The sequence below is a fragment of the Tenrec ecaudatus genome, chromosome 9, assembly GCF_050624435.1.
Source record: "Tenrec ecaudatus isolate mTenEca1 chromosome 9, mTenEca1.hap1, whole genome shotgun sequence".
Taxonomy (NCBI): domain Eukaryota; kingdom Metazoa; phylum Chordata; class Mammalia; order Afrosoricida; family Tenrecidae; genus Tenrec; species Tenrec ecaudatus.
In genome coordinates, this window is record NC_134538.1 from 29,728,677 (window position 1) to 29,754,588 (window position 25,912).

General features: G+C 36.9%; 1 protein-coding gene across 5 annotated transcripts in view; it reads left to right on the forward strand.

The window, feature by feature from the left end:
• Positions 1–25,912, forward strand: part of TJP1 (tight junction protein 1) — a 430,437-nt gene that overhangs the window by 359,947 nt on the left and 44,578 nt on the right. For all 5 annotated transcript variants that reach the window (XM_075557953.1, XM_075557954.1, XM_075557955.1 and 2 more), the window contains 7 exons: positions 11,692–11,831; positions 12,739–12,844; positions 13,362–13,512; positions 20,032–20,140; positions 21,468–21,687; positions 21,936–22,120; positions 22,238–22,333. In XM_075557953.1, coding sequence (XP_075414068.1) covers positions 11,692–11,831; positions 12,739–12,844; positions 13,362–13,512; positions 20,032–20,140; positions 21,468–21,687; positions 21,936–22,120; positions 22,238–22,333 — 1,007 coding nt within the window. The remainder of the gene's footprint in view (positions 1–11,691; positions 11,832–12,738; positions 12,845–13,361; positions 13,513–20,031; positions 20,141–21,467; positions 21,688–21,935; positions 22,121–22,237; positions 22,334–25,912) is intronic.

The following is a 25,912-nucleotide window of genomic DNA, read 5'->3' on the forward strand; positions in this document are numbered from 1 at the left end:
ACAAAATACCCTCACTGTTATCTAGAACATTGCTGCTGGAACTGTGGTTCACAACCCCATAGATGGGGGAGGGGGGTGTCATGTAACTGGATGTTAGGGTGGTGAAAATTTGGCAACAGTAAAAGGTTTCTGAACATGAAACTACCAAAATAATTAAAAATCGAATGCTAAGTGAATCCAAGATGTTGCATCAGGTAACTTCACTGCAGCCTGGGTTCTGAATACAAAATATATGCCATTGCAAACCACAGTTTCAAAGTTTAGTTGACAAACTCAGAACAGGTGTTGACAAAATAGCCTGCTGCCTGAAACTAAAGCTTTACTTGAACCCATTTTTCAGTGACTTAATTGATACATTTTGACAGGAGATGTAGGGCCCACAAAGTCATTTACAGAAAAAAATTTGCCAACTTTCTGAAAGTACCAGGTAAGTTCTAATATTTTGCATATAGAGCACATACTGTTCTTTAGTGAAATCTTATCTTTTAATATAAAGATTAGTCTTTACATATACATTGTATCTTACTAAGGTGCTCTCGTGACATAGTGGTGACACATTTTTCTGATAAAGTCAGCATTTGAAACCACCAGCTGCTTCTCTGGAGGAAGATGGGGCTTTCTACTCCCTAAAGAGTTATGGTCTTGGAAAGTCACAGGGGCAGTTAGTTGTACCCTTTCTTATAGGATCGCTGTGAGTCAGCATCGACTAGATGGCAATGAGTTTGGTTTGGGGAGAGGGTTGCTGTTTGTCAGAAGTGACTGGATGGTAGGTGGTTTTATTATTTCAAAGGTCAAAGACTTGAGTCAAAAGGTCAACTGTTCTAAATAACCTTGGATTTTATCAACTTAATGGCAGTGAGGGGGTTTTTGTTTTGTTTTTGAGTTCTGTATCTTATTAAGGTCATAAGTAAGGTAATGCCAACTTGAAATAGTAAGAAAGAGCCAGCCTTTTGAAAACCATTCCAGGATAAGACTACATGTACTTCTGATGTGCATTTGACCAGTTGAAAAAACAAGATGACTGGTGTATCTGGATAATAAGAGCAAAGGGGGGGAAAGTGACACAGAGTTCAATAAGTATTTTTCCTTCTTTGGGAGAGATCGTTTCAGAAGAACATGAACATTTTAAAAGAAAAATATTTATTCTTTGAATTATTAATTAATTTGGGAAGAAGGAAGTAAGATTGTTTTTAAGTGAGTAGAGTATTAGTGACTTATCTAAACTTTCTTTTAAGAGTCCCCAGTGTCACGTTCAGTGCTCAGGAATTTTTGTTTACTTGATCGACATTTGATGCAGCAATCCACGAGTTTGAGCTGACCTAATTGCAGCAAACAGCCACAGATTGCATTTTCGTTCAAAATAAAAGTATAAAAATTATTTATTGTATCAGCTGTGAAGTGTTCCCTTATACAAAGACATTAATAATTACAAAATTAAAAATTACCTTATTTTCAGATTTAGATTGTGTAGGACAATCTGTTGTGTTTGAGATAATCATTTAAAAGAACAGAGCAAATGGGAAGAAAGTGGAGTACACTCGGTGCTCGCTACCCATCTGCTGGTTCCAAGAGCCATGTCTTCTACCTCATCTGCCTATAACACATCGCATTCATAGTTTAGTGTTTCAAGAGTAAGGATTTGGGTTCTTTAAAATCATGGGGGAATAATAATAACCAAAGGAGAACTGCTTTTCTTTTAGAAACAGAAATCTATGGTACGATCCCGACAGTTAGTAAACACAGCCTACCTGTATTGGAATCACAGCTAATAGAGGCAGCCTAACTACCACCTCTTGCCCCACCCCACCCATGCCCCTGATGAGATCTAGACCTTGTGGGAAAGGGTACACGCTGCCTTCCAGAGTGACAGAGAATTTGTTGTGGTTTGCCTGCAGTACTTGCTCTAGAAATCTACCCTTTTGTGAGGAGGTGTCTCTTCTAGAATGCTGTCCTACAAAACTGGAAGAGTGGCTCAGAAGCTTAATGCCAAAGCAAACTGCACGTGCTTTGATTGCTCTCTGCCTACAGTAAATGTCTCCCCAAACAGTTGTAGTTTTTCCACTTAAAACATTTTCTTACTCCTGCCAATCTGCTGTTCTTTTAACATAAAGTTTACCTAGTAAGTCCACTTTCGTCTTTTTAAAAACAAAAACTGTGTTCAGTAAACAGCCCAAACTCGCTAGAGAAATGGGTCATTGTGGTTACATTGCATTGCATCACTTAAAAAGTAAAATAGAGCTATATACGCTCCTAGAGGAAAACAAAAGCACCTGTATTCTAACTCATAGCAACTGCAAAGATAGTTTTTCTAGAAATACTAATACAAGATAGGTTCCAGTGAAGTGGAAGTTGAAGGTGCCACAAATGTCTGGCTTTTCCAAAATGTTACCTCACTCCATTATCACTGATATCAAGTACATACGTCCCCTTATGGCTCCCCGTAAGTTCAGGGTTCTGCAGTTTACTGCAACATCTCACAGAAACATTAAGGAAATGGCTCACATGGTTGTGGAGGGTAATTAGTCCCAAATAGATCCTCCTCATCCACAAGGCGGTGGAAGCTGGTGTTAAAACTACACCTCAAAGCCCAAGAATCAGAGGTCAGGCAGAGACAAACCAGATGCAACATCCAGAACAAGAGAATACATTTTGCCCAAATTGCTTCGTGAAGGTACAGAGATACAAAATGTCCAAAAATGAAAGCAGGTCTACCTAGCAAAGAGCACATACCGGCTCTCACATCAAGATGACTGCCCAAGTCCTGGGTTATTAGCCGTTAGGAAATAATTGGGGTTTGACTGATGTGTGTCCCTAGACAGCATGGGTCCTCCACACATGCTTAGCTGAAAAGTAATAGTCACAAAGATGTCTTCTTTCCCATATCTGAGGCATTCCTGGAGATGTGATTTTTGCCTCTGGTGGACAGAAATCTGCAGACCATAATATGCTCAAGTAAACTGAGGGTGGTTACTTAAGTCACACACTTTAGAAAATTGGGGCTCTAAATATATCCCACTTTAATCTAGTCTCACTGGCATAACTAATAACTAGAGGCTAGAATTTATAGCATCACAAAATGGAGGACTATGGCTTGAAGCACCGTATTAAATAATTATACCACAACGACCATATATGGCAGTAAAATTGCACCCTAAGGTTTCCAATTTTTAAGTAAGCAAGCAGCCTGTTTTCTCCCTTGGAGCAGCTCATGAGTTCAAACTGCTGACTTATAGCCAGGAGCCCAATGCATACATAACGCACCACACTACCAGGGCTTCAACCAAACAAGCACTTCTAAGAGGCTCTGAAGGTCCCCCGCAATGTTTGAAATTTCCTTCTAGACTACCTCAGAATATGGTAGAGAAACATGAATCATAATTTTGAAATAAAGTCAGTTTTTCTCATAGTGGCAAATCATTCTTTTTTAAAACTTAAATATATTTCAGAGGTACTTGAGTAGCTTTATATAAGACAAGTCTGGGAAACATGTATTTTCATTTTTTTAAAACATGTATTTTCTTGTAGTAAGAACCAGGTTTCCATAAATAGTTACCATTGAATATGGACTTAACATCCATGTCTGTAAATTAATTTTTGTTTTGGAATAGATTTAGTTGACACATTGTCACATAATAATTGAACATTTTAAATATTTCAACAAAGTTGATTATTTTATAAAGGAACTCTATATCTACATTGTACAACAGAGTAACCACTAGCCATATGTGGCTGTTGAGCATTTGAAATGAGGCCAATCTAAATTGAGATGTGTTTTGTGAAATACAGATTGGATTTTGAAGACCAGATACACAAAAAGATTACCACTTTCAATAGGATTGACAAAAGGGCTGCAGCAGTAGGCTCAGTCATGCTTACTGTTATGAGAATGACAGAACTGGACAGTTTTTGTTCTGTTTTACTTGTGAACGGCTTACTGTGAGTTGGAGCTAATTCAAAGACAACTAATAACAAAATGATCAAATTATGTTTGCAATATATTGGTCTAAATAAAATTTCTTTCTAATAGACTTTACCTCATTTAATGCAGCTTCTATGTATAATTTTCCTCTTTTGAAAGTTAATGGGAACACACTAAGAAGAGCAATAATTCTCCAAAGATTAATGACATGAAATATTTAATGAAATGATATGTATTCTAATCATGTGAAATCATATTTTAAAGGTTGATTGATTGCTTTTAAAGTTGTAATGAATGTATTGGGTCAGGGAAAGATGATATAGAATATAAGCATTAGCTGAAGATAAAAATGTTGGAATTGTAAGACCCCAGACAGCTTATTCCAATAGTTAGTTGGGAACCATCTGCTTCCTTCACCACACTTCACTGGAGCATCCTTATCTTCATGAAGGCAAGTATAGAGCAGGGCCATGTTATAAGAACTAATTGTTCTTGGATTAGGGCTTGAATTACGTGAGAGCCCAAATTCCCTCTGCTTGTCCACAGGTTATCAACTATTATGATTTAATTTGGTGGTCATATTATAATAAAAACAAAAACAACCATAAACAAACAATAACCCGCCCTATAAAAAGGAAAACAATATCCATCACCCCCCTGCGGTATAAGGCAATTGCACTGATAAAATAATTACCCAATGGCCTAGAATTTAAGCTACTGTTAATATGAGGAGTTTATGCAAGTATAGTACAACTGCATGCTGCAGTCCATGAGTACTTACTGTGTACAGATTGGTTACTTAATTGCTTGAACTCTGTTGCTGGGGAACAGCTTGGGGAAAATGATGCTTGGGAAAATTTTCATGTAGTGTTTCTTACAAGGATAGATCATTGCCTCTCAGATTAAAGCTTGTCATATTAATACAGGGGGAACATTGATCTATTAAAGAAATGGTCATTCTGGGCCCCTTTTAATTGGACATCCACTAAGCCAGAGTTCCCACCTAAGGTCCAACAGCCACCATTTATATAGTTTGGGGGGCCATCCTTTGCTTCCTCTCCCATCAGAGTACTTTAGTCCTAAGTCCAAGGGTACAGGTAGTTTTTGAGGTAGGCTCACTTTGATTAGCCAGACTTGGATGCCAAGGGTTTGGGGAATGCCATGTGCCTGTAAGGGCAGCATCTAAGGTCAATCATAGTGCTTTAGTTCACTGAGGCTTTAGTAGAAACATATTTGTAGTGTCTACTGAGGAGCATAAAATTTAGTTTATTCTCCCTATAGGTCCCCTACACTTATGTGTTGAACATCCTTTCCCGATGTGAGGTTGTCTCCTCCCCATTTACCTACAATACCTATCAACAGAATTATCAGTGCTTCATCTGAAATGTAGATGCCTCCCTTCCCTGGTCTTAACTTGATTTTCCAGTAAGGTTCTCCTCTACCTCCTAGGGAGGGCCTGTTGATTTGTCACAGCCTTGTCTCAGTGTAGTAGAGTAGATTTCTTCACCCTTTTCCAACTGTTCTTGAAGAAGTGACTCCGGCCAATGTGATTCTTATGAAATGTACATAAGGGGAAGGATTGGATGTTGGTCTCTTAAGATTTACTTATTTGTTGTTTCTCCTATAGTAGTGGATACATAGACTAATTTCACTCAGCACAATGGTTTCAAGGTCCTTCCATGTCATATGGTGTTTCATGCATTCATCACTGATATTTAGGGATGTGTAATATTCCGTTGTGCATATGTACCATAGTTTCTTTATACATTCTTTTACTGTTGGGCATTTGGACTGCTTCCAGTGTCTTGCTTTTGTGAACTGTTCTGCTATGAATATGGGAGAGCATACATCCAGTCTTGTGTCTTATTTCTTTGGGTTATATGGCTAAAAGTAGTATTTCTGGATAGTATGGGACTTTAATTCCAGTTGCTTTATGTATTGCTATATTGTTTTCCATAGTGGTTATATGCATTTACAAGTCCACCAAAGTGTACGAGTTTCAGTTTCTCCATATCCTTTCCAGCGTTTGTTGTTTTATGTATTTTGAATTAGGCTAGCATCGTGGGTCTCCTGATGAGCATAAGTGATATAATTTCAGCATGTCCGGTCATGCCTACCTTGTCTTGCACTGTGTGTGCCTCCTTCATCACACTTTGTAGTCTACGTATGCCTGGCAATAGGGCCCGTAAGTTTCTTCCAGATTTAATACATCTTGAGATGCACTTTTCTTCATGGGAAAAGAGGCCTTGTTTCATTCTGCGTACAGAAATCCCTTTTATCCAACACCATTGGTAGAAGAAGCTGTCTTTATCTCAATATCTCTGGATATTTCTAGGTCCTTTGTCAAAGATTAGTTGCCTGAAGAGTTGTGCATTTGTGTCTGGGCTTTTTGTATGTCCGTTGCTCTATGTATCTCTCATTGTATCAGTGCCAGGCTGTTTTGACTGCTGTGGCTATGTAGTAGATTTTTAGGTCGGGCAGTGTGAGGCCTTCTACTTGGTTCTTCATTATAAGAAGTTCTTTTCTTATCCTCGATCTTTTGACTACCTATATGAAATTGGTGGTTAGTTTTTCAATTTCTTTAAAAAATGTATTTGGGATTTGGAATGCATTGTGTTTCATCCATAGAGTTTTTTTAGGTAGTATTGACATTTTCACAATATTCATCTTTTGTGTGGTTGCTGTATTGTTTTCCTGGCTGAGAGTCAAGACACTATCTGCTTATATCCACCCCAGGCTGGTAGCTGAAGAGCCTTGTCCCTGGAGCTCGGCCACCCTAACTAGCCCCTGGACTGGGAAAAGTTGGTTGGGATAGTTGGAGATCGATCTGCACTTAGCCAGCTTATGCTGAGGGCTGATGACAAAGGGAAGTCTTTCAGCGTGTCACTGCTTTTTTATTTTTAATAAATTTGTGTTACTTATCTTTATGCTGAGAATCTTACAGTCCAGAAATGTGGTATATCCTAATCCGTGACCCCTCTGCACTGCTTTCTGTTGAATCCCTCCTCTGAATATGCTACTTGCTTTGGTCTCTGTAGTCTCACTTTTTATTTAGAATTTTTTACAGTTATAAAATCAGTAATTATTGTTTTTGCAAACACTTTACATTCTGCTTGCTGTAAAACAACAAATCAATAAAATGTTTAAGTGTGCAGTTCTTCATCTTTAATCTCAGTTCATATTAAAACTTCATATTCATATTTTCAATGCAAAAATATAGAAAGAATTTACCAATTTGAAGTGTGGAGCCCTTTATTTATCTTTTGACTCATACAACTCTTATCATAATCCATACACACATCAGTTGTGTAAAGCACACTTGTACATTCATTGCCCTTATCATTCTCAAAACATTTGCTCTCCATCTAAGCCCCTGGCATCAGCTCCTCTTTTTTTCCCCCTAAGCATGGAGCAATTTAATTAGAGGTTTTCTTCTGCTTCGTTATTGCATATGAGATTTTATTATATAAGCAAGAGCTTTATAGTTTGACCTTTCATGATTTAAAAAGAATTCATCCAAGTTTGAGCTTGAAAATATCTTGGCTTCTTAATTTTTCTTAGTAAAAGACTACTATTTATACATGATTATGTAGCTTACTTGTTTTCTGTAATCTAAAAATAAAATACACCCCCACAGAATAGTTAAATGAATATTAAGATAGAAACTATGAGAAGTGCTTGTTTTACCTCTTTATGCACATACTATGGGAGTAAATTTTTCTGATAAGAGACTACTAATAACAACTCCATTAAATTTTTAACATTAGATGTATTCCTTTTACTGTCATTGAAAATGTTTGTATCTGTGTGTATTTGTGTGTGTGTATCTCCATTTGGTAAAAATTAAATTAATCCTCTACTATTGTGTAAATTCCAACTTAGAGCAACGCTATTCATCTAGGTCTTTATATATGGGCATGTATGTCTATGTCCTTATGTAATGTCTAATGAGTACATATATAAAACTTACAGCCTTACAATTTGTACTATGTACTTCACTTTTTTTATGTCATTTTCATCGTTCTCTATATATACTTTTCATCTCTGGTGAGAAATTCCTGATGGCATAGTTGGTTTTACATTGAGTTACTTACTAACTGTAATATCAGTAGTTCAAAACCACCAGCCACTCCACAGGAGAAAGATAGAAGCTTTCTGCTTCTGTAAAGATTTATGGCCCTGCCAACCTCAGCTTGAGACATGACGTCCCCTCCCTAGACGACAGTGCCACAGAGGACAGCACTGAAGACACAGTTCAGGGAGTGCAGCCAGGTCTGACTCATCCAAATGGGGGCAAATCGAGGGGAGTGCAATAGACCAGCGCGAGGAGCAAAGGCATGAAGTCCCTGAAGAATCTTGCTTGTAGTCTTATGGAGGTGGGGGGGGGGCAGCATTTGGCACCTCATCTGAACTAATTGGAGAATATTTACAAGGAGGACACACTGAAAGTCTAAAGGTGCACTGGGGTGAGGTGTGGTGCACTAGACCACCCATCCTTGACTGCAGGAAGAGCAATGGGGTTTTGTAGAAGGTGCGCCCCGTGGACATGAATGTGCAGGACTAAAAAAAGGGTATAAATGCTGTTAGGTAAGAAGGTCCTGGGTTCTTTAGGATCCCTAAAAGAAAAGGGGATTGGACTCATGGATTATAACAGAGCCTGCTCACTGTTTAACAGAGGAATACTCATCTACTCTAGGTCCAGACAATAGTTAGACTTGGGGTACTGTTTGTATGGTCTCTCCTTTTTTTTTTTTTTCCTCTTGGTGTCTCTACACAAGATAGCCAGGATAAGCAATCCAACGAGACGGCAACAGAATGAAGGGTGGGAGAGGCAATGAGCAAATAAGGAGTGTTCCAGGGGAAATAGCAAGGGATCTAAAATTGACCGTGAGGAGGATGTAGCATTCCTGGTCTTGTTTGATCAATTGAAATGTATTGGAGAGGAATTAACTGAGAGTTGAACAATGAGTAAATAATAGTGGGGCAGGAGGAAAGGATAATAAAGCAAAAAATTATATAGATATGTAAACTTAAAGATGTGTGTGTGTGTGAGATGTAAATACAATAAGGAAGCAGATGGATTTTGGGCCTCTACTTAAATCTTACCTCGTCACAAGACCAGTTTGTTCAAAAAGTGTGGCATTGTATGATACTCATCTTCCGAACAAGATTGCTTAAGACAAAGTGGGTGCATAAGCAAATGTGAAGAAAGCTGGTGCTGCCTGGCTATTAAAAGTAATATCTTCAAAGCAGGTCATTGTGAATGGGGGCGAGGAGGTGGAGCAGAGTGGAGGCCCAAATCCAATCTGTAGGCAGTTGGACATCTTACAGAAGGGTGTTGGGGAGAAGACAGGCCAGTTAGGATGTAGAATAGCACTGATGAAACATACAGCTCTCCTTTGGTTCTTTAATGCTTCCTCACGACCACTTTCATGACCGTAATTCTACCTTAAAAATCTGGCTAGACCAGAGCATGTACATGAGTACAGATAAGAGCTGGAAATACAGGACAGATAAATTCCTCAGGACCAATATTGAGAGTAGCCATACCAGGAGGGGAAGGGGGAAGGTTGGGGGAGAAAGGAGGAACCGATCACAATGACCTACCTATAACCCCCTCCCAGGGGATATACAACAGATATGGGAGTAAAGGGAGATATTGGACAGTGCAAGACATGAAAAAATAATAATTCATAAATTATCAAGGGTTCATGAGGGGGGAGAGGGAGGAGGGGGAAAATTGAGCTGATACCAAGGGCTCAAGTAAGAGAATGTTTTGAAAATGATGACAACAAATGTATAAATGTACTTGACACAATGGATGTATGTATGGGATTGTGATAAGAGTTATATGAGCCCCCAATAAATAGGTTTATTTTAAGAAAATCAAATTGAAAACTTTGAGAACACAAACAAACGTCTGGCTTTAAGTTACATAAGCAGCCATCTAGCAGGGAAACAACAAAGCCCACTTGTAAGAAGCACACCAGCCTGTGTGATCATGAGGGGTCGACAGGAATAAAGTATCAGAAATTCAAAAACAAGCATCAAATTGACATGAAGGAGCATAGACAAAGTGGAGACCCAAAACCCACCTGTACGACAATTGGACAGTCCCTCACAGAAGGGCCACATGGGAGGGATGATATATCCAGGGTGCAATATAACATTGATCAAGCATATAAATATCCTCTAGTTCTTTAATATTTCCTCCCCTTACTATTATGGTCTTAGTTTAAGCTCATTAATCTTGTGAGATATGTATATGTTTTTCTGTATAATTAAAGTATTTCAATGCTTGAAATCCAAGATAGATAAACCCATCAGGAATAGTAATGGAACTAACGATTCCTTGAGGGTATGGGAAGAGGGGGGGCCAAGGGGAACAGATAGCAACGACTGTGTAATTCCACTCAAGGGGAGCGAAAGAATTGTAGGTGAACGGCTGCATTGAATGGTATAAGATATATGCAAATACTAATAATAATATAAGGGTCCTTGGGGTAGGGTGGGGGAGGGCAAGGAAAGGATAGCGAGGAGTAGCTATCAAAGAGTTCAAGAAGAAAATGTTTTGAAACTGATAGTGGCAGCAATTGTACAATTATGCTTGATCTAATTGAATTATAGCGTGTTATAAATATAAGAGGCCCTTATAAAATGTTTTTTAAAAAGAAAACCCACGTGAACAGTTCTACTCTGTCTCATTGGTCTGAGTTTAATTGGTTGGTTGGTTCTCTTGTTAGTGCTCATTTGGTGCCTTTGAGTAAGTGTTTCACTGCTAACTGAAGATTGTTAGTTCAAACTTAACAGCCAGCTGCTCTTCTAGAGAAAGGTGAGGCACCTGTTCTCATAACAATTGATGGCTTCACAAAACCGATAGCGGGTCACTGTGAACTGGAATTGATTGGCAGTAGGTTTGATTTGAATCTTTATAATTTATTTTTAATTTTTTCTGAAGTCAAACCTTTTTCTATACCAAGACAGACATTTAACATCATATGGAAGGTTTGCATAGGACTTTTAAATAAGGGTAAGACATGGCCCATTCCTCAACTATTTGGCATAACAGTCTGCTCTTTTTTATTTTTTTATGAGAAACATATTTTAAAAGTCTCTTTCTAGTTTTTTGCCCATCCCGTGTTGTGTACTTAGCACCTTTATACACAATTTCAAGGTGGTTATTTTTTCAAATTAGTAAAAGCGTGTTATTTTAATATTTAATCAATAATGTCATTAATTTCTTGGAATAAAGTTTGAGACTACACTTTTCTCAGTTCCATGTTTACCAATCTGATGGTTGAAAATGGCGACAACTTGGGTCAAAGGGAAGATCAAGTGATAGGGTATTACATTTTAACCTACCTACATCTGCCATAATCAACTTTTTGATATAAAGTCTATCAGAGAGCAAGACGATTCATCCCTTGACTGTGGTCATAGGGAATTCACCAGAAACTTATTTCAGGTTGAGACCCTGCTAATGGATTTGGGGTTGAAATCCATTTTTATCATTGCTATGCATAACATGTAATCTTTCTAGATATATGGACAATTATCCTAGTACATATGAAATGTGGGTTTTTTGTGCAATTTTGTGATACGTATCTTCATTTTTCATTTTAGTACATCAGTTTTAAATACTAGGTTTTTATACTGTTACCTAGTAGAGCCAGTTTCTTACTGCTTTTCAAAGTTGGTTGTTCTCTGACAGTTATCTTTTTAAAAGTTTCAGATTATCCTATTATTCTAACTTTTTAAATAATAATTTATAGTCTTCGGAGCAGAGGGGAAGAAAGAATTCCTAAGCCTGGAGCTATTTCAACTCCTGTAAAGCATGCGGATGAACATACACCAAAAACAATGGAAGAAGTTGTAGGTGAAAGAAATGAGAAGCAAGCACCTACTCTTCCAGGTAACCAAGGCACAATCCTAAGTTGAAGGAACATTTGCTGTTTGACTGCTTAAAATAATTGTCAGGCTACATAGGTGATATTATTACCAATATGACATTTTCTTTATTTGACTTCCAGCATTTTCTTGTGTATGGAAGATGGATTTGGATCAGTAAGCTTTCATGAATGTTGGTATTTTCATGATAAGTAGCTTAGTGGCAAAAGAGTGGATATTTTAAAATAAGCTTTAACACAGCAGAGAATAAAGATTGCCTTTACAGTTTTTTTTTATCATTTCATTGGGGGCTTGTAGAACTCATCACAATCCATACATGCATCCATTGTATCATGCATATTTGTACATTTGTTGCCATTATCATTCTCAAAACATTTGCTGTTTACTTGAGTCCTTGGTTTCAGCTTCTCATTTTCCTCTCCTCTTGACACCCCTCCCTCACATGCCCTTGATAATTTATAAACAATTATTATTTTGTCATGTCTTATACTGCCCGACATCTCCCTTCACCCACTTTTCTGTTGTCCATCCCCCAGGGAGGGGGTTATGTGTAGATCCTTGTTAACGGTTTCCCTATGTAACCCACTGTCCCCTTATCCTCCTGGTATAGCTACTCTCATTATTTATCCTGGGGGGGTTTATCTGTCCTGGATTCCCTGTGTTTACAGTTCTTATCTTAACAGATACACATGGGGGTTCTCGCTTCCTAAATTATAAAACTTCAGAATTACTTGTAAATTGTACTATAATAAATAAATAGGTATCCTTAACAAGTTGTCTGAACTTATCTTTTCTGCTGATGACTCTTACGTATAATCTGTAACACTCTTATTTGATTATTTCAGCAGTTACTTACATTATTATTTAATGTTTTATAAAGAGAGTACACCACAATTTAAATTTTCTTATAGAACCAAAGCCTGTGTATGCTCAAGTTGGACAACCAGATGTGGATTTACCTGTCAGTCCGTCTGATGGTGTCCTACCTAATTCAACTCATGAAGATGGGGTACTTCGGTAATTTGCATTTAAATTGTGTTGTTTCCTCAATTATTAAGAATAATTTACAATGAGAATTATAAAACATTGCATATTCTTTTTTATAGCATATACCACTTAATACTATGATTAGGTTCTTTCTTTGTTTTAATTTAACATTTTCTCATACACATGCTAAAGTCAGAGATAAAAACTCAACTAGTTTTTAAGTATGGAATTACAAAAATAGTTACCTCCTGTATAGATACAGAATTTGCACAAGCTGTCTAATGTCCTAGACAATCTAAGAACTGTTTGCATTTTAAGCCAAATAATGGTTGGTGGGTGGTCTCTTACAATGTGCCTTAAGTAGTGGCATCTCCCTAATAGGTGACAGTGGTATTCCCATTGGGACAAGATTGTCTCCAGAAACTGTCAAATAATCCCCTGCCATTTGAATATAATTTTCATCAAGAAATACAGTTTCAATGTGGAACAATTTTGTAACTTTTTAAGCTTCTCATAATTGTTGCAAATGAAATTTTTTTTTCAATAGTCCCAGCATGAAATTGGTAAAATTCAGAAAAGGAGATAGTGTTGGTTTACGGCTGGCTGGTGGAAATGATGTTGGAATATTTGTAGCTGGTGTTCTGGAAGATAGTCCTGCGGCCAAAGAAGGCTTAGAAGAAGGTGATCAAATTCTCAGGGTATGTCTGCTTAATAACTCATGCACATGTGAAACTATTCAATTCTCTATGAAATAGCATTAATTACAACAAATCTATTGTTATTAGAGAACATTCTGTGCTCTCTTGAGCTGACTGATCATTCAAATTAAAGCTCCATTAGGTCTTGTTTATATTCAATTGGCTACTTTCCATTCAGAATTTTCTCTTTGTTATGTATTACTACCACAGAGTTATTCTTTGGTTTTACTTTATTCATAAAACGTACTACAAGGAAAATCTTAGCTTCTTATAATAGCTACCTAATGGTCTTTTTTAGTTCCCTTGAACATTGAGACAGGCAAGACTCCCATGACCAACAAGATGTCAGCAGGAAAACAATGTGTGTTCTTCTCCCATGGGAGTAGTCTTTGCAGTATTCCACAAGGCCTGTTAGGATTTTCTTCACCACAAATGATAGCTCAGGAGCAAGAAATTATGATTTATGTAAGGCAGAAGTATAAGCTGTGATATTTTGAAACTTTTTACTGTACAAGACAAAGGCCAGTCATAAGAGTCACCACACCGGAGGAAGCTTGGTTTACATGTACTCTACCACTGTGCTCTTTTTTGGATGTAAGTGATAGTGGCTAATAACATGGTACTATCTGTACTTGTCTCTTATTTCTTTATAAAAATAGTTAAACTTCTTTGTAATTTCTGGCACATAAATTCTGTCCAGTTTTAATCATAAGATTAGATTTTTCTGGGTATGCATTTTCAATTTGTTCTACCTCTCCATGACAGAGCAAATTGAAAACTCATACCTGAAAAATCTAATTTTGAGATTAAAACCAGAGTTTACAAAGTATCTGTATGATTTCGTGGCTTTTAACATGTTACTTGTCTGTGTCCTGAATTTCATCTCCTATCTGCTCTAGAATTAGAATATTACTGCTTTGTTGATTTTTCTTTCCTTCTGACCCAATTCTTCATCTTTTGCCCTCTCCATTTGCTATAGACTTCTTGAAAATATGGTTAAATATGTCTTTTCAGTCATGTTTTAGTCTGGCTTCCATTTTAATACTGTTGTTGTCAGGTACCATTGGGTCATCTCCAATGCCTAGCGACCCTATGCACAACAGAACGAAACACTACACAGGCCTGCGCCAGCCTCACAGTTGGTCCTATGCAGCCACTGTGTCAATCCATCTCGTCTAGAGCCTTCCTCTTTTTTGCTGCCCTTCCACTTTACCAACATTATGTACTTCTCCAGGGACTTTCCTCTCCTGAAAATATGTCCAAATGTATAAGACTAAGTCTTGCCATCCTTGCTTCTGAGGAGCACTCTGGTCTTGCTTCTTCCCGTAAACATCAGTTTTTCCGTTTAGCAGCCCTTGGTACTTGCAGTATTATTTTTTAAGCACCACAATTCAAATGTACCGATTCTTCTACAGTCTTCCTTATACAATGTCCAACTTTCACTTGCATATAAAGCAGTGAAGAATACCATGGCTTGCGTCGGGCACAGCTTAGTTCCCAAAATAACATCCTTGCTCTTCAATACTCTAAAGAAGTCTTGTACAGCACATTTACCTTTTGATCTCTTGAATGCTGCTTCCGGCAGCATTGATTGTGGATCCAAACAAGTTAAAATACTTGGTAACTTCAATCTTTTCTTCATGTATCATGTTACTGATTGGTCCAGCTGTGAGGAGAGTAGTCTTCCTAGCATTGAGTTGTAATCACCACACCGAAGACTGCAATTCTTTGATCTTCATCAGCAAGTGCTTTAGCTCTTCCTTACTTTCAGTAAGCTAGGTGGTGTCATCTGCATACCACAGGTGGTGAACCAACTTTCCTCCAACCTGAAACCACATTCTTCATATAGTCAAGCTTCTCTGATGATGTGCTGAGCAGACAGATGTACAAGTATGGTGAGGATACTACCCTGACACCGTCCCTGATTTTATTTCTTGCAGTATTCCCTTGTTTTGTTCACACAAATGATCCATATGCAAGTTCTAAATGAGCACAAGGAAGTTCTGAAATTCCCGTTCTTAAGGATATCTATAGTTTATTTTGGCTCCCACAGTTGAATGTCTTCATAGTAGTCAGTGAAGGCACACTAAACATCTTTCTGGTATCCTCAGCTTTGAGCCAAGATCCATCTGACATCAGCAGTGATATCCCTTGTTCGACATCCTCTTCTGTATCCAACCTGAACTTCTCTCAGTGTACTGATAGAACCATATTTGAATGATCTTTAAGTAAAATTTTACTTGTGTGAGACATTATTGATAACCGTTCTATAGTTTTTCAGCATTCTGTTAGGTCACATTTCTTTGAAATATGCACAGATACGGATCTCTTCCAGTCATTTGGCCAAGTAGAGCAGTCTTCCAAATTTTCTAACATGGGCAAATAAGTGCTTCCAGTGATCCTTCAGCTTTCTGAAACATTTCAAAGGGTGTTCCATCAATTCTCAGAGGCTTATTTGTAGCTAATGCCTTCATTGCCGTTTGAGCCACTTCTTTCCACATGCTACCTTTAGAAATGGTAGATTATCGACTGCTCTTTGTGGCGGAGTGTATTCTATCCATCTTCTCTTGATGCTTCCTGCACCATTCAATATTTTACCTATAGAATCTTTCGAAATTGCAATTTGAGGCTTGAATTGTTTTTCTTGAGTTCTTTCAGTTTAGACACACGTGAGTGTTCTTCCCTTTTGGTGTTCTGATTCTAGGTCTCTGCACATTTCATCACAATGTCTGCCTTTGTCTTCTCGAGCTGCCTTTGAAATTTTCTATTCAGCTCCTTGACTTCATCCTTTCTTCCATTTGCTTTACCTCCTCTACAATTACAAGAACGTTCAGTGTCTCTTCTGACATCCACGTTGATCCTTTCTTTCCTGCCTTTTTAATGACCTTTTTGTTTTCTTTATGAATGATGGTCTTGATGTCCTTCCACAGTTCATTATGTCTTCTGTTATCTCAATGCTACTGAATCTGAATTCTATTTCATTTATATTTTTAATAGTTTTATTAGTGTAATTCACAAACTATACAGTTCAGTAGTTTGATCATATTAAGAGTTATATAGTCATCACCTCAGTCAGTGTTTAGAACATTTTCTGTATTGTTATGCTTATTGTTACTATGATCTCCACATTTCCGCCTAACTTCACTTGCCAAACCCGGCCTTCCCCTCCTCCCCAAGAGGTGAGCCATTAATCTAGTTTCTGTCACTATAGACTTAGCCACCCTGGATTTCATAAAGAAAAGCATCTTTTGAAAAAAGAACTATAACAAAGTAAAACAGAAAACCTCACTCAGAAAGAAAGCAGGAAATACTAAAACACTAGAACAAATTTAAAATGGTACAAAAAGGGGTATCAAATGATGTTATTTAAAAAAAATAGTTTTACATAACTGCATCAGCAATAGTCCACAATCCAATGCATTCTGCATACTTGTAAGGTTGTTCGCTCTCCTGGTCTACATCAGAGGGAATTCACCAGAGGCTTAACCCGACATGTAATTCCACTTCACTTTTTAAAAACCAAAGCAACTTTAAAATGAGTATTAAAGGAGATCTAATGATAAGACATATTTTAACCTATTTACATCTGCCATAATAGACATTACAAGGCTCTCTGATAAGACAGCCATTTGCATTCTTTGACTATGGCCACAGGAAATTCACCAGAGGCTTAATCCATGTGTTAACTCTGCAAATGAATTTTCTGCTTCCACTGTCATTCATAGTTTTTTGCCACCAAGTTTTCACAGCTGAAGCTCTGATGACATCGTTCCCTGCCTCAGATTTGGATTTTATGATTTATTCTTGAATCACTCAGGGTATGCCTCTTCCATGTATACTTGGTTAACATCTCACTTAGATGGCTGCTTGTTTGAAGACAAACCTTTTAGACCCCAGATTTTATGCCTCTGATAATGGGGCACCATTTACTGTATTTACCATACTTTATAGCACCATATTTTCAGTTATCTCTTTATGAGGGTGTGCATCGTACAGGGGCCATGTCATATGAGTTAAGTGTTCCTAGATTGGGGATAGAATTAATTTCAAGCCAAAATCCATATCTCTGGATTTATGTTTCTGGCTCACCTGAGAGACATCATTATCATTTCATTTTAGAGAACATTATTAATCATCCCACTAAGGCATAAGATAATGCTATTGATACTGTCATTAATTGAGCCAGTGACATAGAATTTAAACACTGTTGAGAAAAAGAAATTATACTAGTATAGGCCAGCTATGAACTACAACATGAATTTTTGACTTGTACAGATTAAATTCTTTAAGTGACTGGACACTATACAAAAAATGGGAGGTGGTAATAGGGCAAAACTTTCAATAATCATTCCAAATGGCAGAGCCACACCTCCCAAATTAATACATGTTCTAGTAAAGTATCACATTAAAATAGTAATTACATGGTAGTTCTGAGGCACCATTCATTGTGTACCCTAAAGGCAAGAGATCCAAACCAAAGTCCTGCGTCCTCTAGCTCTATGCCCTTGGGACAGCAGTCATTTGCTTCTTCCCACACTACTGAATTTCAGCCTTAAGTCCAAGGGCTATGCGATTGTGAGCTAAAGCTTAGTTTACTTAGTGGGATTTTCACATTTAGTCCTCCTGGTATGTGTAGCTGTGAAGGATTTTGTGCCCCTTGAAAGAACTGTGTCTAAAGCCCCAGTATTATGTTACACACAGCCTAGATCACTAAGGACTAGAGATAAACTGTGTCAAAAGTGTCCATTTATGACCGTAGTACCAGCCATATTCTTCCCTTGGGCCCAATATAAGTATTAAGCATTTTTTTCTCTCGATAACAGATTGTTCCTCCCTGTTTTCCTACCAGCAGACATTTTTTATAGATTGTAGACCTCAGCCCTTACTTTCATTTATATGTCAGTCATTTTGACCATTTTAAATACTAGCCTAGAAGTACTTTTTCTTTGAATTCTGTAACATTCCTGTAGTTCTCTAATCTTTATTAATCATCTTCTGCTTCCTTTCCTGATTTGTCTAAAACTTGGGAAGTATCAGTTGCTTCTTGTTTCTGTTCCTGTACTATGGCCTGTGTGTCAGACATGGTCACACTGTTAACAGTCCCCATTAGGAAACTTTTCAATCTGAGCAATTTCCAGAACACTATCAGTCCCCTGTAGCCATTTTCATTGGTCCTCTTTTTAATTATTCAGAATTTTAACATGTCAAAAAGCAGGGTATCATTTCTGATTTACTGATTTCCATTTGATATTTTATTGTGATTCCTTCTGATGATACATAACATTGTTCTCATTTCAGCTAAATCAAAAATATTTTAAAATTAGCATGTATAAGAAAGTTTTGGTTTCCTCTTAACAGTTTCTAGATGGTGCAGATCGTTAGCACACTCAGCTACTAACTGAAAGTTTCAGAGTGCCATTGCACCCAGTTATGCTTTGGAAAAAGGCTTAGCAAAAAGCCTAAGTATAGAAAGACAGCCATTGAAACCCTATGGAACACAGTTCTACTCACACGATGTTGCCATGAGTCTGAATCAACTCAACGGCAAATGGTTATCCTCTTATTAGTTGGGGGCCTACATTATTTTAAAATACTTTATGGTAGTTTTGACAATATTGTAAAGGACTATATGTTTTGGGGGGGAGAGGGTTGTAATAAGGAATATTTCTACATGGTAAGGTGAAAATAATTTGTAATAATGAAGTCACTAGCTTCCTTTGGATACTTAAACATAAAATTCAGCCCCATGAATTGATTCCCACTCCTAGCGACCCTGTAGGACAGGATAGGACTGTCTTGTGAGTGTCCAAGACTGGGATTTTTGATGGAAGTAAAAAGCCCTGCCTTCCTCCCAAGGAGGGGCTAATGGATTCAGACTCTGGACCTTGCACTCAGAGCTCCTTTTGCATACTTTTGAGTTTCAAAGAGATGACTTGGCAGACCTACATTACACAGATGCTATTATAGGGCATCTGTAATTCATATTTCCCTCCTTAAATTTTTTTCTTTGGTTTCTTGTTCAGAATCTCATAAAAGGTACCAGGGACTGTTCTGTTATACATTCCTATGAATTTATAACTTAACATTTGGAATTAGAAATGGTCTTTTTTGTTCTCAGTTGTGGTTAGATAATGCAGTGATTGATCTTTAATGCCAAGTTTATTGTGATTAATCTTTAAATACACCTTTACTTACTTTATTTGCTTCGTTTCTGCTTAATTTAGAATATATTCTCTGAGTGCATAATATTAATTTCCTTTTTAAATGTGTGCTGTTTTAGTAAGCCACTTGCCATCGAGTGAACGCTGGCTCATGGCAACACTGTGTGCCACAGTAGAACTGAGCTTCACAGGATTTGTAATGGCTTGTTCTTCACTGGGCCTTTTTTTAAATATATATTTGAACCACCAGCCTTTCAGTTTAGCAAGAAAGCATTATTATTATATTTGTTTGCCCATGTAGGTTATTAGTTTAATATATTTCAAATATAAGAGTAATATTAGAAATCTCTTTTAACAGGTAAACAATGTAGATTTCACAAATATCATAAGAGAGGAAGCTGTTCTTTTCCTACTGGACCTCCCTAAAGGAGAAGAGGTTACCATATTGGCGCAGAAGAAGAAGGATGGTGAGATATTATCAGAAAGGGAGAAAATGAATGGAAGAGTTTGAAGGCCGACATTGGGATTCATTTCAGATTTTTTATTAATCACTCCCAAGTCGAAGTGAATCTCTTATTAATCTTAAAGTGTTCATTTAATTTAGCACTATATTCATTATAACATATCAATAGGACCAACCTTTATGGAATTCTAATTTAAGTAGAATGTCATCCTACCCTCTACAAGTCATTGAAAAAAATCCTACTTGTGAGCTTTCAGAACCTTAAAAAAGTTTATATGGGTAGCTTCCAAACTTTGTGCTGTTGTTTTTAAGTAGTGCTTAGAAATGTTTAGCATTGATTCAAGAGAATGACTAATTGTCTTCATAATAAAACAGGTCAGGCATACTGTTTATTTAGAACAGCAATATCAAAAGTGGCATCATTTACATTTGGGGCCCAAATTATCTTTTGTGGTGGTGGTTTGCCTGTGTATACCTTGTAGCATGTTAGCATTGTCCCAGTCCTCTATTCATTAGTTAACACATGCAGCCTCCCTCACACCGAGTGTGACGATCAAGAATCTCTCCACCCATTGCCATTGAGTCAATTCTGACTCGGAGCAATCCTAACGGTCCAAGTAGAACTGCCCCTTTTGGTATCTGCAACTAAATCTTTATTGAAACTGACAGCCTCGTCTTTCTTCCAAGGAGCAACTGGTGGGTTCAAACCCCCCGTTTGGCACTTAGCATCTCAGTGCATAACCCAGTATACCACCAGGGCCTCTCTCCCTGTCGTAGCGTTGACTCTGACTCGGGCAACCATACAGGACAGCGTACAATTGGGTTTCCTAGACTGTAAATCTTTACAGAGTGGAAAAGCCCCATCTTTCTCCCACTGAGCGGCTAGTGGTTTTAAACTGCTGGCCTTGCAGTTAGCAAACTGACCCACTACACCAGCAGGGCTTTTCTGACTATTTCCAATTCCTGGAGTTGGGATTAGAAGATGGGATTAAATTGCCCTCATTTGAGAGCCACGTATTTAGAAAATGCAAGTGTCCATAACATTTGCAATTAAATTAAACTAGATTCTTTAAATAGGCAGTGTGTGTGTGACTTTGGACAATGCACTTGATCTCTTTCTGGGTTGCTTTCCGCATTTGTAAAATAGAAATGCTGAAAGTTCCCAGTTTATATGAATAAATGCTATAAAATACATAGTATAATACTTAACGTGTTATAAATAATTCAACATTGCATATTATTGCTACTGTTAACATCTTCATATAATGTATTATCTGCACATTTAATTCATATTGCAGTCATTATTAATAGTCTATTTTTATTCCTTTTAGTTTATCGCCGCATTGTAGAATCAGATGTGGGAGATTCTTTTTATATTAGAACCCATTTTGAATATGAAAAGGAGTCTCCCTATGGACTTAGTTTTAACAAAGGAGAGGTGTTCCGTGTTGTGGATACCCTATACAATGGAAAACTGGGCTCTTGGCTTGCTATTCGAATTGGCAAAAATCACAAGGAGGTAGAAAGAGGCATCATCCCTAATAAGAACAGGTATGAATGTTTGGATACTTCTCGTAGAGTGAATAATAAACAGTGATAGAATTTTTGTAATGTTTTTTCGTTGTATTTTTCATGTCTATAACTTACTTGTAAATTATACAAGATTTAACTACTTTAACTACAAAGATTTAAATTGCTCTTGAATTGTGTTCAGCATTTTAGCATTTTATTTCATTCTGAGTCTTTTCTATTTTGTTTTATATATATTCTTTGCCTGATCTTTATTTTTCCGTATATAGAGCTGAGCAATTAGCCAGTGTACAATATACACTTCCAAAAACAGCAGGAGGAGACCGTGCTGACTTCTGGAGATTCAGAGGTCTCCGCAGCTCTAAGAGAAATCTTCGAAAAAGTAGAGAAGACTTGTCTGCCCAGCCAGTTCAAACAAAGTTTCCAGCTTACGAAAGAGTTGTTCTTCGAGAAGGTAGTTTATTTTCTACAAATTAAGCTAATAGCTTTTATGTCAATGTGTATAAGAGAAAGACAAAATATATCAACCATACAACTTTTCATTTGACTTACCCTCACCCCTATCCTCCAGCCGGATTTCTGAGGCCTGTAACCATCTTTGGACCAATAGCTGATGTTGCCAGAGAAAAGCTGGCCAGAGAGGAACCAGATATGTATCATATTGCAAGTAAGTAGCCTGAAGTGTGGTAGATGTTGAGAATGTTTCTTTTAAAAGAATTGGTCTGATATATGATGTAATAAAAGCATGAAGTTTTGAAAATCATTTTATTAGGGGCTCAACCAACTCTTTTTACAATCCGTACATACATCATTTGTGTCCAGCACATTTGTGCATATATTGCCATCATCATTCTCAAAACACCTGCTTTCTACTTGAGCCCTTGGTATCAGCTAATGAAAAATTGTAGTTTAGTCTATGCATTTAACTGGGAAGGAAAGTTGAATGAGTATGTTCTTGTCTACTAATTCCCTTTAATAAAAATTTAAACCCTTGGCTTCTTATGAGTACCACTTAGCACAGTAACACCATATATTTATTATGATGTCCAGGTTAAAGATCAGCAAATGGAATCTTGGGTTATGATTGGGAATCACCATCAATTTCTTTACTTTAAGCCAGTGTTTCCCAAAGTGGGTGATACTGCATCCTTGGGCTAGGGAGTGGGTAGAGCAATTTAGGGAGTTGCAAAAGCCGATACCTAAACTCTGTCCTGGAGTATGAATAAAGTTTTTAATTACCAGGGGAAGGGGATTCTGCATTTTTGGGGTTTTTTTTAACACCACCCTGCTCCCTTTTACGCCCCCCCCCCTAAAAAAAAAAGATAGTAAGCCAAATATGTTGGAAACTATGGTGTTAACTATCTTTGGTGATTCCTGAGTAATGAGCAATAAAGGGGTTTGAACCCAGTTCTTTCTGGCTTCAGTTGATTGCTTTTAGTCATTAAATTAGCAGAAATGCTCAAATTCTTAATTTAAAAGGTTAATGATTAATGCTATTATTAATGCAGATGTTGATAGTAAGCTCTAATTACAAAAATTGAAGCTATAGTCTATTTGCATAACAGATTTTATCTATAGATTCTTAAATTGCATTGTTAAACTTGCAAGGATATCTTAATAACCTACATATATTTAGTTATGACCACTTGGCTTGTGTTAAATTGTGAACTATTTCATCTAACCACAAAAATAAAATTCTCTGTTTGAAAAAGTTAGAAAAATAATTTGTGTTCTATTATTACCCTAAAGTTACTCCATTGTATTTTCCTCTATTCTTTCCATCCTATATGAAGGGCTTCAAAAATGGAGTTTTTTCCACAAGCTTTATTAAGCCACTTCATATTTTTATAAAATTCTATTTCCACTATTTAGAAGTTTGTACCATTCTTCTTTAATAACTAATCATTTTTTTAATTTTTATTTTCTATTCAATTTGTGATTTGATTAGCCCTTCTGCTTTTCATATAGTTTCAAGCTTCTATTTTACTATTAGAAAGCATCTAGAAATCTGTCCATATTTTCCTTGCTTATCCATACTCCACCTAGTTTCTCAAAGAATTTATATTTATGATTCTTTTCTTTAAATGAATTCCCCCAAAACATAGAAGAATGAAATGTAAGATAGAGATGTGTTTTTGTCTGCTGCTATATGTAATTGCTGCTATTTTCTTTAGAGTTGTGCCATCTTCATTGTTGTCATTGTACTTACTGGTGCTATGTGAGGCCTCTTTAACATTTTGAACTGGAGGCGGTGCTCAGCTTACCATGAGATTCTGTTTTGACCCTTGTATGTTGCTTCTGATTAAGTTGAATAGCTTTTATTTTTTTTTTAGTTTTCATTATTAGTGCCTTTTATTATCAATATCTTTATAAATCAAAGGAGTGCTGGGATGCTAACCGCATGAGCAGCAATTCAAAATCACCAGCAGTTCCAAGGGGAAAAGTTGAGGCTTTCTACTCCTCTAAAGAGTTAAATGTCAGAAACTCCTTGGGACAGTTCTACCCTAACCTGTAGGGTTACTATGAGTTAGCACCAACTCAATGGCACTGAGTGTGATTTGGTTTGGGTTTTAAAAATCAAAACATTGGAATAAATATCTGAGAATAATATCAGAAAATTCATGTAGCATTATTTGTAGTACATATAATTGACTTTAAGATGTACGAACCCCACCCAAAAACTGTCATAAATAGAGTGTACCATAACTCAAGTAGGTTATAAGTCAGGACTGCCTATACGTAAGTGCTCACAAAGTATCAGAAAATTGCCTTATTTTACATTTTTTTTTATTGCTGGTGATGTTGAATTGAGGTTGTTTTCTTAATATCAAACGTCAGGAAGTTAGAAAAACTTTTCTGTTTCTCTGTTCAGTTAACAACTGTTTCATTTTCCTTTTTGGTTACTGATTATAGAATAAAATTTCATCCAAGAAGCTAGCAGACATACTCCCCATAACCAAGCTTAAGGTTATTAAATCTACGAAACATGAGTGTGTAAACACTTAGAAAGCTCGTTCTCAAAATAATAAAGATTCTTAATTTTTTTTTATTCTTGAGGCACTCTATTGTCAGAGAGCTTAGTTACCTATTTTCATAGAGTCTAATGGAAATCTACTAAGTTAGGAATTGGTAACATTTTTTACAATCAAAATTACCAGTTGATCTCATTTCTCAGCTCATGGTGTGTCCACCAGAAATTCTGATACCCGTGCTTATGGATCGGTGTCTTATAATAGTCTCATTCTTTGAGTCCCTCAGTTTAATCTTTTTGATTCTAGATCTCTGCCTTTATCAAATCTGAAACACTAGAGCTCATTTAAAAGTGACAAACATTACTGTGCCTTTTCTGTGAAGAATTTCATGTAAATTATACCCTTAAAATTCATGACTGGAAATCAGTCCCATACTGCAGTTGTATTATACATCCTTGGGACAGGGAGGGAACAAATAAGTTGAATAGTGATTTGATTATGTATTGGGCTGCTAACAGGCAAGTTCACCAGTTCAAACCCACCAGCTGTTTATTTGAGAAGGAAGAAATTGTCTACTACTATAAAGGTTACACACTTGGAGCTCTTCAATGAGTTGGAATCAACTAGATGGGATTGGATAAAATAGGGAGCTGTTGGGATGACTACCAAGTAGATAGAGATGTCACGCAGTTAAAAATCTTTGGCATTTTCTGCTTCCTCATTTTCCTTTACTAATACCTGTAAGATAGCCTACAGCCAGTGATGTGACATTGCTGCTTCTGGGTTACATGCGGGCCAAGGAGTACTGATCTCCTCTGTCTAAATTGATTGAGTAGGCCTCTGACCAGAAACAGCGATGCCAAACAATATGTCCTGTTTATCAAAATGTGAGAAAGGTCACAAAGTAGTACCATGTAAGCCATATTTGAACCTCATGCAAAGGAGCAAATGTCTATTTGTTTAATGTTTGTGTTTTGTTTTCCAAAGTACCAAGTTAATTTGGAATATTGAAAAAACAAAAACTGTGTGTTAAAACTCAAATTATTTTAGATATATAATTTACTTCAAACTCATATTTTGTTACCCTTTTACTTTCTTTTAATGGAATTAAAGTTGTCAATAGTTTTCTCAAAATTTACTTCTCTAGTTTGTTTTCATATGAGAAAATTGAGTTTCTCGTGACAATCTTAAATAAGTTTTTATTAAATTCCACTTACTGGTCTTATATTTATTTAAAGTTATATTATGTTTTATCATAAATTCATTTTGATTTT